The sequence below is a fragment of the Oncorhynchus clarkii genome, chromosome 18 (assembly GCF_045791955.1).
Source record: "Oncorhynchus clarkii lewisi isolate Uvic-CL-2024 chromosome 18, UVic_Ocla_1.0, whole genome shotgun sequence".
Taxonomy (NCBI): Eukaryota; Metazoa; Chordata; class Actinopteri; order Salmoniformes; family Salmonidae; genus Oncorhynchus; species Oncorhynchus clarkii.
Window position 1 is genome coordinate 37808285 of NC_092164.1, and position 18778 is coordinate 37827062.

An 18778-nucleotide genomic window follows, 5' to 3' on the forward strand; every position below is an offset into this window, starting at 1 on the left:
AATCTTATGATTAGGTGCTCTGCTAATTGTATGTTTTTAAATTTAAAGCTTGGCGAAGGCTAGGTCAATATCATGCAAAAAATTATAATAAACCAACTACTAGGACAACACGCAGAAGTGGTAGTGCTTTTATTTTGCAACTGAAGTGATGAGTGTTGTGTAGACTGAACGTATGTGTAATAGCTAGCGGTGCTCTTTACGTGACAGTCCTATGGCTGGTTAAGACTTCTGAGTTTGTTAAGGCACATTTGTTAGGCAGGGATCCCGGCTCAACTAAGAACATAAAGAAAGGAGCACTTTGCTTTGTGGTACGACAGATACCTCAAAGGGAAACTCAAGTGATATATGATATACATGTACCATGCATCATTATGATCATGTGGCTGGTGACACTTCTTGAATATTTTCAAAACTGCTGACATGCAAAACATCTTGGGACTGTATTAAAAGTGGGCTAATGGGGGGGGGGGGGATACCAAAAGATTGTTTGAGGGAATTTTCCCTTTAACTTACCTTCCCTGCTGGGCTAGATTTTATGATGATGAGAAACTCAGCCATTTCTATTTGACTAAATTGCAGACTGGTGGTTGTTTAAAGGGTTAAAGTGTGAGTGGCCACAGTTTACATGTAGAATTATATATCTGCTAGTGTGGGAGAGAGACCCAAGTAGGGCCTTGGAAGACACTGGCATTGTAGCCTGCAGGGAAGGTTCATTTGGTTTTCCGTTGGAGCCACATAGATATTCAGTATATAGACAGTGGATAAATATATAAATATATATACATACATACACTGATTATACCAAACATTAGGAACACCTTCCTAATATTGAGTTGCACCCACACCTTTTTCGCTCAGCACAGCCTCAATTCGTCAGGTCATGAACTCTACAAAGTGCCGAAAGCGTTCCACAAGGATGTTGACGCCAATGCTTCCTACAGTTGTCAAGTTGGCTGGATGTCCTTTGGGTGGTTGACCATTCTTGATACACACGGTGGAAACTGTTGAGCAAGAAAAACCCAGCAGCATTGTCGTTCTTTTATTTTTTTGTAATCTTTAAAAAAAACGTTTACCCTTTTTCGTGGTATCCAGTCTTCAGTCACGGCAACTCGGTAGAGGCGAAGGTCGAGAGCCGTGCGTACCCCAAAACACAACCCAACCAAGCCGCACTGCTTCTTGACACAATGCCCGCTTAACCTGGAAGCCAGCCGCACCAATGTGTCAGAGGAAACACCCGGCCCACCACAGGAGTCGCTAGGGACAAGGACATCCCTGCCGGCCAAACCCTCCCAAACCCGGATGGCTATGGGCCAATTGTGCACCGTGGGTCTCCCGGTCGCGGCCGGCTATGACAGAGCCTGGACTTGAACCAGGATCTCAAGTGGCAGAGGTAGCACTGCAGTGCCTTAGACCACTACGCCACTCGGGAGGCCCAGCATTGCCAGTTTTGACACAAACCAGTGCACCTAGCACCTACTACGATACCCCATTCAAAGGCACTTACATTTTGCGTCTTGCCTATTCACCCTCTGAATGACACTCATACACAATCCATATCTAAATTGTCTCAAGGCTTAAAAATCCTTATTTAACCTGTCTCCCCTTCATCTACACTGATTGAAGTGGGTTTAACAATTGACATCAAAGAGGATAATAGCGTTCACCTAGGTCAGTCTGTCATGGAAAAAGCAGATTGCTTTGTATATACATACATACTGAACAAAAATATACATTTGTTTACATCCCTGTTAGTGAGCATTTCTCCTTTTCCAAGATAATCCATCCACCTGACAGATGTGGCTGATCATTACACAGGTGCACCTTGTGCTGGGGACAATAAAATGCCACTCTAAAATGTGCAGTTTTGTCACAACACAGATGTCTCAAGTTCTAAGGGCAGGTGCAATTGGCATGCTGACTGCAGGAATGTCCACCAGTGCTGTTGTCAGATCATTTAATGTTAATTTCTCTACCATAAGCCACCTCCAATATAGTTTTAGAGAATTTGGCAGTAAGTCCAAACGGGCTCACAACTGCAGGCCACGTGTACCCACGCCAACCCAGGACCTCCACATCTGGCCTGTTCACCTGTGGGATCATCTGAGACCAGCCACCCAGACAGCTGATGAAACTGAGGATTATTTCTGTCTGTAATAAAGCCCTTTTATGGGGAAAAACTCATGATTGGCTGGGCCTGGCTCCCTAGTGGGTGGTCCTATGCCCATCCATGGCTGTGCCCCTTGCCAAGTGATGTGAAATCCATAGATGAGGACCTAATTAATTCATTTCAATAGACTGATTTCCTTATATGAACTGGAACTCAGTAAAATTGTTGAAATTGTAGCATGTTGCGTTTATATTTTTGTTCAGTATAGTTATGTCCTGATACCTGAGTGTTTCTTCAGTCTCTCACATTGTATTGCGGATAGTATGGCACCTGGCACCTAAAGAAAAACAAGATTTGGTGTTTTGACATTTGAAACGCTCTTCCAGCAGTCTTCACGGTAATGTGAAAAAGCGACACTGAATTTATGACCTAGATTTAAACAAGAAGCCCAGGAGCCAATCAGAGAACAGTGTAATTGTAGGCCTCTCCATATCCCGCCTCGTGCAGGTACTTCTCAATGTCCAGTGGCCCAGGCACTCGAAGAACTGGCCTATCGTTGGCACTCTTCTCTCCTGATTGAAGCTTCCGGACCACTTCAGCCAATGCAGGGCGCTCGTGTGGAGCGAACTGGCCACAGGACTTGATTATGGAATACCTGAAAAAGGTACAGTAGCTTTTGGAACCAATTTTAACTGGTTTGTGGGGATCATTGTGGCCACTTGTATCACTGTCTAAGAACTAGTACTGTTATATGTTTTCTGTGGTATACTAGGTCATTATTAACGGATTATTACTTAATGTGGTCGCTTACAGTGAGTTAGAACAATTAGCGGGTCTCTTCTGAGTCTTTCCTCTCTGGAGGTATTGGAGAAGATCATTGGCCATGACTTTAGGGAATGGTGGGTCACCTACAAAGTGGAGGATTAAATGAGATTATTAGGGTGCGTGTACATGATAAACATTATATCCGTGGGATAACATTTGTGATGGTTGTAACAGTTTAACAGACCGGTAATGATAGATTATTTATTTAGAAAAGCATTTACCGAGTGTCACCATTTCATGGAGCAGGATGCCAAAAGACCAGCTGCAAAAAAGGATGGTTGAGAGATTACTGTCAACGTTAAAAGTCTCATGACTATTTCATATTATATGTCCAATCAGATTGGCGACCTACACGTCACTGCTTTGACTGACAAGTCTCCTTGCCAATACTTCTGGAGCCTGCCACTTCCTCGTCTCGGTGTTCTCCAGCTCTCCTGGAGTTCCTGCTTGTGTTTTCCTGCGGTATGCTGGACCCAATCCCCACAGTTTAGCTGTCAGGTCTCTGCCAACCAACACGCTCCGAGCTCCAATGTTGCCATGGATACAGCTCTGACCATGCAGGTATTCCTGAATGCACAAATAGAGAGGATGCTGTTTTACAATGGCTATGGGACATTCAAGCATGTAAAAGCCATTCATACAGACAAATCAAGTAGGTAAGGCCAGGAGTTTTTCCTAAACACACGACTTGATGAGGTAAAACTATTGGCTCTACTTATAAATTAAAATGATATGCATGCATTAACCCTTTTACATCAGCAGTTGTCCCAAAGTGCTTACACAGTTCTGAATAAGAATGACGGAATCGTAAGATCGATATTTTCATAGCATATGCACTCAACTTGAACTATAATTTTCAATTGTAGACATACGGACAGAGATGGATGGAAAGGAGAGAGAGAGAGAGAGAAAGACCAACCAGAGCAGAAGCCACTTGTCCTCCCATGGTGAAGATGCGCTTCTCTGTGATGTCGCATGGGGACTCCCTGCCTGTGTCCTGCCAAGAAACAGCACTGTGAGTCTCCATTCTCACTATCACTAATGGTCATGTCCATATTCACTGTAGTCTAAATGATTACAGAGTGTTTGCGCAGCCTCTTGAGATCCATGTACAACTCGAATGTTCAGGCAAACCAGGCGACAATTCACGATTTACGTAAAGGTTGTGCAAGGCAGATCTCTGGCTAAGACCCGTCCCTAACACATCAGCATCATGGTCAGTATACTCCAGTCTGGAGCAAAACGTTTTGGTGAAACAATCTAGGCTACCTCTTCGTTTCACTCTGTTTAAAACCGTGTTCTCCCTATTGAACATCCCCAGCTATTTGGCAATGTAGGAGTACCCATAGAGTTATATAGAGGACTCATCATGGACATAAGCCATTTTAGCATGGGCATTGCCATTGAGGGCTTCCACTGTGCTTCACCCATTTTAAAGTAGTCAACTGGGTGGGGATTTCTATGGGCGGTAGCCTCAATGGCGCTGCCCATGCGGTCATAGATATAAAGTTGAGACCTCTATCCATCTCTATGGGAGTACCATACCTGTCGACACCTCCATAGGAACCCCAGCAGGTCCCTGTGCTCCAGTTCCTCCATCACGGTGATGAGGGGGGTACGTAGGGAGAGCACGCCTATCAGACCAGGCAGAAAGGGGTGGGACCCCAGCTCAGACAGAAAGGAGGCAAAGCCCAGGAAGGACTGGCGCTCGCTGGCATCAGCGGTCTCTGGGGGGGAACAGGTGCATGTTGAGATTTACCACATTGCAGTTGGACTGCGTAGAATCACTGATCTACAAATGACCTAACATCCCTCATAACTACTCAATATGTTATCAAGACTAGTGATTCTGTGCCTCGCTTTGCTCAAACGGATCCCCTCAAACACACTGAATGTGTTATATTTTTTCCCCTTCTATATCTGTCAGTAGGCTACTGAAGGGAAATGTAGCCATTTTTGTTATGGGTTGGCCTAGGTCTGTTGATTTGAATATCGATCAGATGTCAAAGTGACACCAAGAACAGATAACATCCCCAACATTTCAGGTTTTATACTCATAAGCCTGAAGGTCTTACAATACACTGACTGTCAGTCTCTGGATGGGAGCATCTATTTTATAACTCCAATGTATATCAAAGAATGTTACCTTTAAGTGTCCGTAGAATCACATCTCTGTTGTCCATCCTAGCCCGGCAGAGGGTGACAAAGTCGTTCGGTTTGACAAAGGACAGGGGCAGCGGAGTGACTAGGTTGAAAGAGCCATGCTGCCTCTCTCTGGGCGTCTCCGGTACTGCAGAAAAGGTGTCTGCGGCGTCACGCCAGGTCGGAGTGCCCATAGGTAACTCCTCATGCTCCAGTGGGTTCAGCTCAGGAGGAGCTGCAGGTGAACAGATGGGTATTACACATGTCAAATTATATATATGAAATTCCTCAGACCTAGAGATGCAACTCATGCATTATAAAACAAAAATCAGTCTCTGCCTATGTAAGTAAGCTTTTTAAAGTGAATAAATATATGCCAGGAGTTAGTCTAGTTTTGGCAAACATTTACATTAAAACAGTGGTGGAAAAAGTACCCAATGGTCATACTTGAGTAAAAGTATAGATACCCTAATAGAAAGTTACTCAAGTAAAAGTGAAAGTCACCCAGTAAAGTAGTACTGAGTAAAAGTCAAAGTATTTGGTTTGAAATATACTTAAGTATCAAAAGTAAATGTAGTTGCTAAAATATAAGTACTAATAATAAAAAATCCTTATATTAAGCAAATGTCACATTCGTATGTAGAGACGGACCAAGGCGCAGCAGTGTATGTTGAGTTCCACATATTTTAATAGTGAAACTTAGCAACAATAAACTAACAACGAACTGTGACAAGGTGCTACGTGCACTAACTCAAAACACAGTAACTCAAACAATATCCCATAACCCACAGGTGGAAAAATGCAACTTAAATATGATCCCAAATTAGAGACAACGATTACCAGCTGCCTCCAATTGGGAATCATACACAAACCCCAACATAGAAAATTAAACCTAGAGCCCCACATAGAAATAATAAACTAGACTAATACCCCTAGTCACGCCCTGACCTTCTCTACCATAGAAAATACAGGCTTTCTATGGTCAGGAAACCAGATGGCACATATTTATTTTTATTTTTATGGATAGACAGGGTCACACTCCAACACAATTTACAAACAAACATGTGTTTAGTAAGTCCACCAGATCAGCGGCAGTAGGGATGACCAGGGATGTTCTCTTGATAAGTGTGCGAATTGGACCATCTTCTGTCCTGCTAAGCATTCAAAATGTAATGAGCACTTTTGGGTGTCAGGGAAAAATGTATGGAGTAAAAAGTGCATATACTTTTCTTTAGGAATGAGGTGAAGTAAAAGTTGTCAAAAATATAAATAGTAAAGTACTGATACCCCAAAAAACGAATTAAGTAGTACTTTAAAGTATTCTTCCTTAAGCACTTTACACCACGGCATTAAGTCTAAAATAAACAATATGGCAATCATTGTGCTTTAGCAATTGACTAAGTATGTGCTTTACAAAGTTTGTAAATGCTTACTACTGTATTTCTAGTACAGAGTTAGTCTGGGATATCCCAGACCTAAGAGCACCACTGGGCACAAACTGGTTGAATCAATTGTGACGTGGAATCTACTTGGGCAATACATAGAACTTGAAAAAGTAATCAACGTGAACTGTTGTTTTGAGGGTGAAATTTCAACCACAGGATTATGTCATCATTGTGGCCAATTTTCAACACAGACAAACCTAAAATATGTTGAATTTGTACCTTTTGAAACAACATCAGCTGTTCAACTATATTCATTATCATTAAAAACAATCTATAGGCTGGGCAGCACCTCCTACTGGAGAGTTGATCTCCTATTCATTTCGGTCTCCCTTCCAGGGTTTTATCCAAGCCCAGCTTTTATTTTTGTCAATGACTACTTCCAATGTGCCATCGTGAGAATGATTATTGAGAGATCCCTTAATAACTAAATGTATTCACTGTTGCTATTTGTCATTCCAAAGAGTAGGTTTAACAGAGCAAATGAAATGTAGCCATACTTCATAAGTTAAATACTGTATCATCAATTACACTATTTAGGCCTATATAGCATTTGCAAAGTCATCAGCAGCTATTGTTTCAATTCAACCCAGTGTTCAACGACAAATAGACAACACATATAAGTCTAGGGTTTCAAGCTTTGAATTCAAACGTAATCTTCAAGTTAATCATGAATACGTTGGATTCTCTTCTTCCATCTCAACCCAAAATCAAAGTTGAAGAATAGTGCATTTAAAGTTGAATTAGAGTTTAGTCCTCTTCTTTAACTCAGATTTTTGGTTGAGATGGAGATGTGGATCCAACCTATCAATGATTAATTTGTAGACAAACTGAATAGTTCCATCTGTTCCACTGACTTAGTCTGCCTTTTTAATTCCCGGTTTGTCTACAAATGAACAATCGATACTTTGGATTCACGTCTCCATCTCAACCTAAAATACAAGTTAAAAGACTGACTAAATTGAATTGAACTTTAAATGCACTTTAAATCAAGTCTGATTTGATTTAGTCCTATTCTTTAACTTTGGTTGAGACGGAGAGGTGAAGCCAACACATATCCATTTTTAATTAGAGCCAGACTAAATCGGTAGCACAAAAGATACAGTACATATCCTTCAAATGTTAATATTTGATACACAATTCAATGACATTTTCGCAATACAGTAAATAGCCTATTAAATAGTCGACAAGTTAACAAATAATATATTACGACCTCTTAATGCTCGGCTTTGAAAAGCCAAATGACATTTACTCCTGAGGTGCTGACCTTTTGCACCCTCTACGGCCACTGTGATTATTATTTGACCCATCTGGTCATCCATGAATGTTTGAACATCTTGAAGAACAATCTGGCCTTAATGGCCATGTACTCTTATAATCTCCACCCGACAGATATTTGCTCCTCTCTAGGTTTCTTCCTAGGTTCCTGCCTTTCTAGGGAGTTTTTCCTAGCCACCGTGCTTCTACATCTGCATTGCTTGCTGTTTGGGGTTTTAGGCTGAGTTTCTGTACAGCACTTTGTGACATCTGCTGATGTAAAAAGGGCTTTATAAATACATTTGATTGATATGTTGGATTCACATCTCTAATTAAAGCAAAAAATTGTAAAAGTTAAGGAATAGGGATTAAACCAGTGGCTCAGATGAAACTATGCAAGCTGTAGAAATCCTTTATAATGTTGATATTTGGCTGCATTGTCAACCAAAACACAACTCAATATTACTTTTGCAATACACTAAATGGCCTATCTTACAAAGTATTGTAGCAGTATTTATTCAACCTTTTAAAATGAGTAACACATCCATGGCCACATTTTGAAGTTAGCCTGCTGTAACTATAAATGTTTTCTTATGAAATGATAGAAAGTGCGCATGTTCAAGATAGCATGCATTGTTCGCAGGTCTGTGGAGATCTATAATAATCTGGGAAGAATCTTGAGCAGCATTGATCACTCACACTATTGTATTTGAATGTAATCTTAACTGCAATCCAGGTCATTTGGTTGTGCTGTTAGAGGAAGCACAGTGAAAAGACATAAAGTTGTTGTATAAATGCAAAAAATCTGACATATTCCCATTTTTAACTTTGTTCTGTTTTTAAACGGTTGAAAGTGCAGTGATAACACATTTAGATGACAACTAAACCCCCAAAAATCTGACATTGTTTTTCCATTGGAATTTGATCATACTTTTAGATGGTTGAAAGCATAGTGATAACACATTGGGAATTCAACAAGCTTTTGTCTTTTTGATTGGGTGAATAAAGCTTAATCTCATTGATCAACGTCTCAACCAAATATTACCCACATTTCCATGTTGAAATGAGGCAACAGTGGCACAAGTTCTTGGGAGGATGTCGGCTTCTCTATGACATTTCGAAAGGGGGGGGGGGGGGTGTTCAGGGGAGGGTCCACTTCAGACAAAACAAAAAAACTCCCAACAGGGGGGGGGGGGGGGGGGGGGGGGGGGGGGGGGGTGTTCAGGGGAGGGTCCACTTCAGACAAAACAAAAAAACTCCCAACATCATGAGTTTGGGTAGGAGGGGCTTAAAATGCAGGCGGGAATTGTGCTCATGTTTAAAATAGGGCAGTAACGTCACACGCATCCCGTTTCTGACTCATCCTCTCTGTCCCAACTGACAACACAACTTGTAAAGACGCATTGAGCTGGAGCGTCAATACATTGCCGGAAGCAACCCATCTGTCTAGAAAGACTTGTACAGAGTGGGAAGATACAAGTATGCTGACTCATCAGTCAAGCTCATTGGCATGACATCAGTGTGCACACCAACTTACCCTCAATGCCCTGTACGTTCTGTCTGGCACTTTGCCTCTGTGTGTGTGCGCTCAACCTTCTGGTGCTGTGTGGTCGGGCTAGGATTACGCTGGGTCGTCCGCGGATTCCCTTTCCAGGGCAGCACCTCATCAGGAGAACGATTAGCAGAGTGACCAGGAAGCTCGCAAGGAGCAGGATGGGCACGATGATGACTTCCTGTTTGTACACTGTGATCTCTGCGAGACGGAGAGCGAGAGAGACCAATGTCAGAGTTAGAGTATTACTACCGTTGGGCACTTTAACAAGGCACTTAACGTCTAACCTGCTACAGTTTACCCTGTGCTGGGAAAGGACAACATTTCTGAATCACATTGGGCAACAATAGAGTGAAAAAGAACCAAAGAAGTACAGAATGGAAATGGTTGAGGATGACTTTTCAATGCTATTCTTTATGTCTGTCTCCCTGAAATGGTGATCTTTGTGTTCTGTAATGTCTATGTCAACACTATAGTACAAAGCAAGCAGGTGTGGTCTGGCATTTGTTTTGATAGTCAGAAACCTGAGTATGATACACTTGAAGTAGCAACAACAGTACATGCCAATAGGAATGCACAGTATCAGTCAAAAGTTTGGACACACCTACTCATTCAAGGGTTTCGAAAGAGTCTCATATATAAAATAGATTTGGATTTCTTTAACACTTTTTTGGTTACTACATGATTCCATATGTGTTGTTTCATAGTGTTGATGTCTTCACTATTATTCTACAGTGTAGAAAATAGTAAAAAATAAAGAAAACCCCTGGAATGAGTAGGTGTGTCCAAACTTTTGACTGGTACTGTATTTCAGACACATAATTACTGTTTGTCAGGGGTGATTTAGTGCTCCTCATTCATATCATCTTATTTCGTAAGCTACTTACAATGTGTACACTGCCTTCATTTAAAGGTCCAATGCAGCGTTTTTTTTTAATATCAAATCATTTCTGGGTAACAATTAAGTAACTTATTATGATTGTTTTCAATTAAAAAAATTGTCAAAAAGCAACAGAAATAGCTTCTTAGAAGAGCAATTTCTCAAGCAAGAATTTTGCTTGGACTGTCTAGGAATGGTCTGAGTGGCGAGGGGAGAGAGGTTTGGCAGAGAGATTTGGAACTCTCTTATTGGTCAATTTAATTATTTACCAACCTGGCAAAGTGACCAGGCAGGCCAAAACTCCATCCCACCAAAACAGGCTGAAATTTCAGGCAGTCTTTTCAAACACTGAAAGGGCATTATCATCATTTTGACACTATCATTCTAACCTCGTAGTGTGCAGATATATTGTTAAAGCACAGGAAAATCTAGTTTGACTGCACTGGGCCTTTTAAGTGCAACAGGAAATAGCATGCTGAAAAAGGTATAGATTGTGGTACAACGTGTTTGCTCCACACCGTGATTGATTGGCTAAGTCTACCTACAGTGTGCCGTCCCAAAGCAACTGGAATGCTTAAAGCCAACTGTTAAGAAATGAACAGTCTGGAAATGAACATTCTTCTTGTTCCTTAAAATCTTCCGGAGAGCCTGAACTATCTTTCCCCTAAGCCTGTGCTGCTCTGTAGACTGGCGACGTAGCGGACAATGCGGCAGACCCTGTGCTGTTCCCAGCCGTTCTTGTGTGCATGTTGGATACGAGTACTGTGACAGCAAATGCAACACATTTCTGTCATCGCTGTATAACGGATCAACGGGAAAAATATGACACAGTGTTTTAATAGTGGAAAAGGAGTGTTTCTTTTAATGGACAAATCTAGGTTGTGTCCTTTTATATTCGTTTGGTACCTAATAAAACCAGTGTCTCTAATCTATATTTCACAGGTCTGATGCCATCTATGTGGCGTTTTATGTATCCAAAATGCTTTCTAGACGGTTGAAGTGGCTCCACCATGTTGGTTGCAGCTCCTTTTGATTACAGCTCTGTTTGGTAAAGGCTGGGAAAGGGAACAAGTCTCCACCCTAGGCAGATTCAAATGGAATAAATATGGCACAAATTATCTTTACATAGCATGCCCCTTGAAATGTGTGTTTTGGTTAAAACACAAAGATCTTGTGTAAAAATTGACTGTGATGTTGATCATATGTTGGCACCAATAGAATCTCAGTAAATGGACAACCAGTTTGTGACAGAATGTTAAAGCCCACTTTTTACACTGGTGGGAAGTTTAGCAAAACGACCCAGAAATGTATCAGTGGACAGCTAAATGTAACCCGGTTAAACATTTCCTTATTATTTCCAGAACATTGTCTATCCCAGTGTTTCCCGACCCTGGTCCTCGAGTATCCCCATCATTACTGAAGGGCCAGTAGGAGGCACTCTTTCCTCTGGTCTAAAAAATATCCCATTGCCCCAGGGCAGTGATTGGGGACACTGCCCTGTGTAGGGTGCCGTCTTTCGGATGGGACGTTAAACGGGTGTCCTGACTCTCTGAGGTCATTAAAGATCCCATGGCACTTATCGTAAGAGTAGGGGTGTTAACCCCAGTGTCCTGGCTAAATTCCCAATCTGGCCCTCAAACCATCACGGTCACCTAATAATCCCCAGTTTACAATTGGCTCATTCATCCCCCTCCTCTCCCCTGTAACTATTCCCCAGGTCGTTGCTGTAAATGAGAATGTGTTCTCAGTCAACTTACCTGGTAAAATAACGGATAAATAAATAAATAAAAATGACACATTTTTGTTGTAACCCTGGACAAACACCTTATTGAGGGCTTGATGATTAGTTGACAAGTTGAATCAGGTGTGCTTGTCCAGGGTTACAATACAAATGTGTGCTGTTGAGGATACTGGAGGACCAGGGTGGGGGTAACACTGGTCTATCGGATCTAAAGAGCCCAAGTTCATGGAGTGTTTTTATGTCAATACCTTTGGCTTGGAGACCCAACAGCTAGTGGGTATAAATTGTAGAAGGTGCAGGACAAGGCGACACAGGAGAAGAAGAGAAAAAGGATCATGAGAGAGGAGCACTTACCACAGATGGTGTCCCCCGGTTGACACTGATTATCAGCGTCAGAGTAGGACGACATCCTGAGGAGTGGGAGCGAGCAAACGCACAGATATCATCATTAGATTACCACCGGTCAGCAGCCTCATAAAGCCCTCGGCTGTAACGACACAGCAAGGAGTATTAAACACCTTCTACTGTCACACAAGACACACAAAGACATCTGGAGTCCATTTTCTCCATCTCAAAGTTGATTCCACTGCATTTTTTTGTTCATTGTTTCACTCTGATCAGAGACTGGTTTAGACCTGGGACACCAGGGGTGTGCAATTAATGATCAGGTAGAACAGAAAACCAGCAGGCTCCGAACCTCGCAGGGTAAGAGTTTAGTACCCCTAATCTAGGCTAATCAATGTCTACTTTAGGAAAAGGAAAAAGACTGTACAGTTGTACACTTGTCATACAATGTCCATGTCTTGCACTTTTCCCCCCATCGATAACGATGACAATGTGAGCATTTTGAACACTGGTACATGTTTTTGTTATTCTGTGTACATGTGTTTTGACTGCGCTAGTGTTATTGATGTAATCTCAGCGAGATTGCTTTCTGAGTGAATAACCTAGATTAACTCTAGATATTGGAATCCCAAGTAACTATGGTATCTGGTTAGATCTGATGCTGAGGCAATTTAAGATACAGTAACGTGACTATGGCTACAGTATATACAGTTATACCACGCTTGGCATTTGGCATGTGTCCTAATCACGTAAAACCCTGGATGGGTTGGGCATGCCGGATGATGTAAAAAAATCTTCCCAGCGTGAAATAGTTCTGATTGTGACGTCATGTTGTAAAACATTTCACAACCTCAAAATGTTCCCGGTCAATAATTGCACGTGCGTCTGTGTGGGTGGCTGAGCTCGTGCAGATGTCTCTCACACGCCCTCGCCCTTGATTTAGCTAGCTAGCATAATTAGATGTAAACTGGTGGAGATGGGTTGTTCTAAGATGTGTGCAGTTAACTTTTTTTTATTTAGCTACCAAACAAACAGATATCTATGCACTGTCAAACGAAAATATAGCGCCCAAGTCTTTACAATCGCAAAAAATATATATATTTGACGCACGAGTCCGGTACCTCACGCCTCAACAAGCTTCTGATTGGTCAGAGTCAATAATCCTGGTCACCGTTGATTGGCAGATGTGTGAAGCAAATACGTGAAGGTCACAGAAGTTTTTTTTTTTTTTTTTTTTTTTAGGTCTAGGGAGGGTGTGAGAGAACATCCGCACGAGCTCAGCCACATAAAGAGATGCTCGTGCAAATATTGAAGCGGGAACATTTTCACGCTGGGAGAAATTTTACAGCATCATGTCACAATCAGAACACGATCAGAACGATCGTGAAACTATTTTTTTACATGACACCGGGGCATTGGTGCCGCATCATTGGTGGTATTTAGGCCTGGGTACAGTATGTTACATTCAACTACACACTTTAAGTGTCATCACACAGTCTGACTTTAATTGGTCACTATTCATTCTCTGATGGCATCGCTGTTTGAAGTTAATCTCCATATGATTTGGGCATGACATCTGAATAATGCTAAGACAGACTGGCTGGCTGACTGACTAGTATTCTCCAATGGAATCATTGATAACCTCTTCCTACCGACAGTGGAAGTGGACAGAATATTGTTGTTCACATTTAGTAGGCAGGTTCAGGGCAGGTCAATGGGACAAGTCATTATTAGGGGCTATAGTAGGAAGAGACTGTGTGTATCTGAAATGGCACCCTATACCCTATATAGTGCACTACTTTTGACCAGAGCCCTATGGGCCCCACTACATAGTGAATAGGGTGACATTTCAGATGCATCCCCTGTTTTTCGTTTGTCACCACAGAGATAAAACAACAACCGGTTGTATGGAACAGGTAGAGGTCCCGTTGACAGTTCCCTGGACATTTGCTTCTTAGATGGAACTACAGTTGGAGTCAACTTGCGACGACAGAGATTGGGACAATTCTCTTCCGTCTTACTTGAGGATAGATTGGCTGCTGTGCAATTGTAAAATGTAAATGTTCAAAGTGGCAAAATTGATCAAACCGTCACCACAAAGAACCAGTTGCGTTGTCTATGCAGTCATGTTTAGGAGTATAATACTATAATACAATACAGTATAGTATAATACTATAATAACATCCTTTACTTACAACATGGCCGCCTAGCTTGGGGGACCTGTGTTTACTCTACAATGTTATGTCATTGTCTTGCCAACTTTCTCATACAAGGCAACAAGTTGACTGTGGTAGAAAAGAATTGGTTAGACATGCTATGACCTTCTCACCTTACTTTATTTCAGGTCACAACCTGTCTAGATGAAGGATAAATCAAAGGAAAAGTGATAAACTCAACACTTGAAAGTCACCCGACTCTACTACTGTCTACCTGGATGTGGTTCAACCAAATTATATATAGGCTTAGGGTGTGTTTTGTTTTGTCACCTATTTCTGTCACTGTCCTCGGGTAACAATAATGAGTCGCGGTCACAGTACACTCCTCCACATAGTGTTGTTAGGAAGCACATTCTGACAGCATTTCTGCGTTTTCCCTCCCTCGCCCCTTTACAAGTAAGTATGTGTGTCACTCAACCGGCCTGGCTGCATTTCTCTTTGACATGCATTTCTCACACACAACCCATACACAACCCATACACAGCACATAATACAAAACATTACACTTTTACGTTTCAATATATTGGACCTTGTATTTTAGCCGACAATGTATTTGACCCTTTATTTGAACCGTAACTGCACATTTCTTCACAAATTGTATCGTGTCAACCTACGTGGCATGCTCCCTGTGTAAGGCTGAATCTCATTTATTGTGGAATGGTATTATGTCCTCAGCATCCAAAGCTCCTCATAAGAAGCAGTAGAATACTCACGTTTGATGTGAACTCCTCATAAGAAGCAGTAGTATAATCATGTTTGATATTAACTCCTCATAAGAAGCAGTAGTATAATCACGTTTGATATTAACTCCTCATAAGAAGCAGTAGTATTATCCTGTTTGATATGAACTCCTCATAAGAAGCAGTAGTATGTTCACGTTTGATATTAACTCCTCATAAGAAGCAGTAGTATGATCACGTTTGATATTAACTCCTCATAAGAAGCAGTAGTATAATCACGTTTGATATTAACTCCTCATAAGAAGCAGTAGTATAATCACGTTTGATATTAACTCCTCATAAGAAGCAGTAGTATAATCACGTTTGATATTAACTCCTCATAAGAAGCAGTAGTATATTCACGTTTGATATTAGCTCCTCATAAGAAGCAGTAGTATACTCACGTTTGATATTAGCTCCTCATAAGAAGCAGTAGTATACTCACGTTTGATATTAGCTCCTCATAAGAAGCAGTAGTATACTCACGTTTAATATTAACTCCTCATAAGAAGCAGTAGTATACTCACGTTTGATATGAACTCCTCATAAGAAGCAGTAGTATATTCACGTTTGATATTAACTCCTCATAAGAAGCAGTAGTATAATCATGTTTGATATTAACTCCTCATAAGAAGCAGTAGTATACTCACGTTTGATATTAGCTCCTCATAAGAAGCAGTAGTATTATCCTGTTTGATATTAACTCCTCATAAGAAGCAGTAGTATGATCACGTTTGATATTAACTACTCATAAGAAGCAGTAGTATAATCACGTTTGATATTAACTCCTCATAAGAAGCAGTAGTATAATCACGTTTGATATTAACTCCTCATAAGAAGCAGTAGTATAATCACGTTTGATATTAGCTCCTCATAAGAAGCAGTAGTATACTCACGTTTGATTTTAGCTCCTCATAAGAAGCAGTAGTATTATCCTGTTTGATATTAACTCCTCACAAGAAGCAGTAGTATAATCACGTTTGATATTAACTCCTCATAAGAAGCAGTAGTATAATCACGTTTGATATTAGCTCCTCATAAGAAGCAGTAGTATACTCACGTTTGATATTAGCTCCTCATAAGAAGCAGTAGTATTATCCTGTTTGATATTAACTCCTCAAAAGAAGCAGTAGTATACTCACGTTTGATATTAGCTCCTCATAAGAAGCAGTAGTATACTCACATTTGATATTAGCTCCTCATAAGAAGCAGTAGTATACTCACGTTTGATATTAACTCCTCATAAGAAGCAGTAGTATACTCACGTTTGATATTAACTCCTCATAAGAAGCAGTAGTATACTCACGTTTGATATTAACTCCTCATAAGAAGCAGTAGTATACTCACGTTTGATATTAACTCCTCATAAGAAGCAGTAGAATACTCATGTTTGATATTAGCTCCTCATAAGAAGCAGTAGTATACTCACATTTGATATTAGCTCCTCATAAGAAGCAGTAGTATAATCACGTTTGATATTAGCTCCTCATAAGAAGCAGTAGTATACTCACGTTTGATGTTAACAATGGTCTATTATTATCCCCATGTGATAAATCCAGTGTGTGATATTTGCCATCTCCCACTTTCCCAGCCTCTCTGTCAATCTCGCTCTTCTGTTGTTGTGTGTTTCTTTCCTCATGTCTCTTTGCTTTGTAATTCTCACAGGTTAGCCCCGCCCTTTGCTGCACCTTTTCCTCCTCAACCTCATCACCTCTTCACGGTGAGTTCTGTTTTTAGACTTTTGGTGTGTGTGTGTGTGTGTGTGTGTGTGTGTGTGTGTGTGTGTGTGTGTGTCCTTTAATTGTGTAAAGTGCTACGGTGTGTGGGTTTGCAATGCCCTCGCAACTATTTTAGTCTCCTCCTAATCACCGGTGTCCATCAAAGGTCAAAGGTGTTGTCGATTCACGGTGCCTCCCAAGTGGCCACTCAACACCCGCGATTTCCATTACTTTTCTACAAAGTGAAACTGCTCAAGCCACCCCTATCAACAATCACAGGGACTGAGGGCGTTGGGGAAGCAACTTAGATAGTATTAGGCTTTTGGTGCGCTGCCACTGTAGCTCATGAATGAGGCAATAGAAGTTTGCCCTGCCTTACAGTGGTATGGTACTGTATACAGGGTGAGTGGCTTTGCAATGGCATGTTGGGGTTTCTTTTGTGTTTTGTAATCACTCATCAGCTTTCCAACACCATCGGAAAAACACCCATGGGAACTGCTTGCTGTCCATCTGTTAACTGTTAAAGTAACTGTCCAGTGTTTGCAGATTTCTATGAAATATGACTACTAATTGCTTAAAATATCAGTGAAATAGTTTTCTTTCCAAAACATGTTAATTATGTATGTTAAAAAAAGCAGCTTTCCTGTGTTAATGGTGTCGGCGTATTCGTCCTAAAAAATTTAGTAATGCATGTTGACCGCTGGTTAGCCAACTGAGGCGTATGACATCATACTCTGAGGAAATAGCAAGCATTTTTGAAATGATCTATTTGATGTTTGAGGTGCATTTAAAAAATATATATAAAAATCTCCAATTTATGCTCTGGCTACGAATACGAGTGTAGAATGAGTCAACAACATTATTTTGGTATGAGTTATTAACAGAATATGAACTTTTAAAAGTCACTTAACAGTTACTTTAAACACCCAAAACCTCAGCGCTAAAGGGGCTGTTTTAAAATGCTCTGATAACATCTTGTGATGTGAAAACCGCTGTGCTTTCCCTGTCTCTACTATAGTAGGTAATTGTCCCCTTTCTGGGCATTTTAATTTCATTTCAAATGCCAAGATAATCAAGTTTTTAATGAAGTTCAGTATTTATTTATTTTTTATGGTGTTTTTTTTATTTTTACCCCTTTTTCTTCCCAATTTTGTGGTATCCAATTGTTTTAGTAGCTACTATCTTGTCTCATCGCTACAACTGGCAACGTTGGTTGCCACAGGAGTCGCTGGTGCACGATGAGACAAGGATTTCCCTACCGGCCAAACCCTCCCTAACCCGGACGACGCTAGGCCAATTGTGCGTCGCCCCACGGACCTCCCGGTCGCGGCCGGTTACGACAGAGCCTGGGCGCGAACCCAGAGTCTCTGATGGCCCTTAACCACTGCGCCACCCGGGAGGCCCGAAGTTCAGTATTGCCTTAAAGTTGCACTATTCAAAAATCTCTCCGCCATTTCCTGGTTGCTAAAACTCTAATTTCAGTTTGACAAAACAAGATGGTACAATGATTCTCTACTGTACACTATCTAAACCGTACTGAAATATATTTGAATCTGGTGTACAATCTGGTGTATGTTTGAATCGGCAGGGTAGCCTAGTGGTTAGAGCGTTGGACTAGTAACCGGAAGGTTGCAAGTTCAAAACCCTGAGCTGACGAGGTACAAATCTGTCGGTCTGCCCCTGAACAGGCAGTTAACCCACTGTTCCTAGGCCGTCATTGAAAATAAGAATTTGTTCTTAACCTGCTTGCCTAGTTAAATAAAGATTAAATAAAAATAAAATAAAATCTGGTGTACAAAACTGCCAGTAAAAGACTCAAAAACAAAACTTAAGA

General features: G+C 41.1%; 1 protein-coding gene across 2 annotated transcripts; it reads right to left on the reverse strand.

The window, feature by feature from the left end:
* Window positions 1-112: 112 nt before the first annotated feature.
* Window positions 113-16870, reverse strand: LOC139373431 (tyrosine-protein kinase STYK1-like). 2 transcript variants are annotated; one of them, XM_071113913.1, is made up of 10 exons: window positions 16738-16870; window positions 12301-12356; window positions 9311-9526; window positions 5079-5309; window positions 4478-4659; window positions 3852-3929; window positions 3285-3499; window positions 3154-3194; window positions 2919-3015; window positions 113-2762 (listed from the first exon to the last, which is right to left on the reverse strand). In XM_071113913.1, exons 2-10 carry the CDS (start codon window positions 12353-12355, stop codon window positions 2567-2569), a joined length of 1311 nt encoding a protein of 436 aa, XP_070970014.1. In that variant the 5' UTR covers window position 12356; window positions 16738-16870; the 3' UTR covers window positions 113-2566. The 2 variants fall into 2 exon arrangements, with proteins under 2 accessions (XP_070970014.1, XP_070970015.1); XM_071113914.1 differs by having other exon boundaries at window positions 2445-2762; window positions 12301-12433; window positions 16738-16829.
* Window positions 16871-18778: the final 1908 nt, after the last annotated feature.

Coding starts and splice junctions, on each gene's coding strand:
- LOC139373431 (XM_071113913.1), bottom strand. CDS start 12,355: ATGTCGTCCTACTCTGACGCTGATAATCAGTGTCAACCGGGGGACACC. Junction 3,930..4,477: donor TCCTATGGAGGTGTCGACAG/GTATGGTACTCC, acceptor GTTTCTTGGCAG/GACACAGGCAGGGAGTCCCC. Junction 3,195..3,284: donor GTCAGTCAAAGCAGTGACGT/GTAGGTCGCCAA, acceptor CCTTTTTTGCAG/CTGGTCTTTTGGCATCCTGC.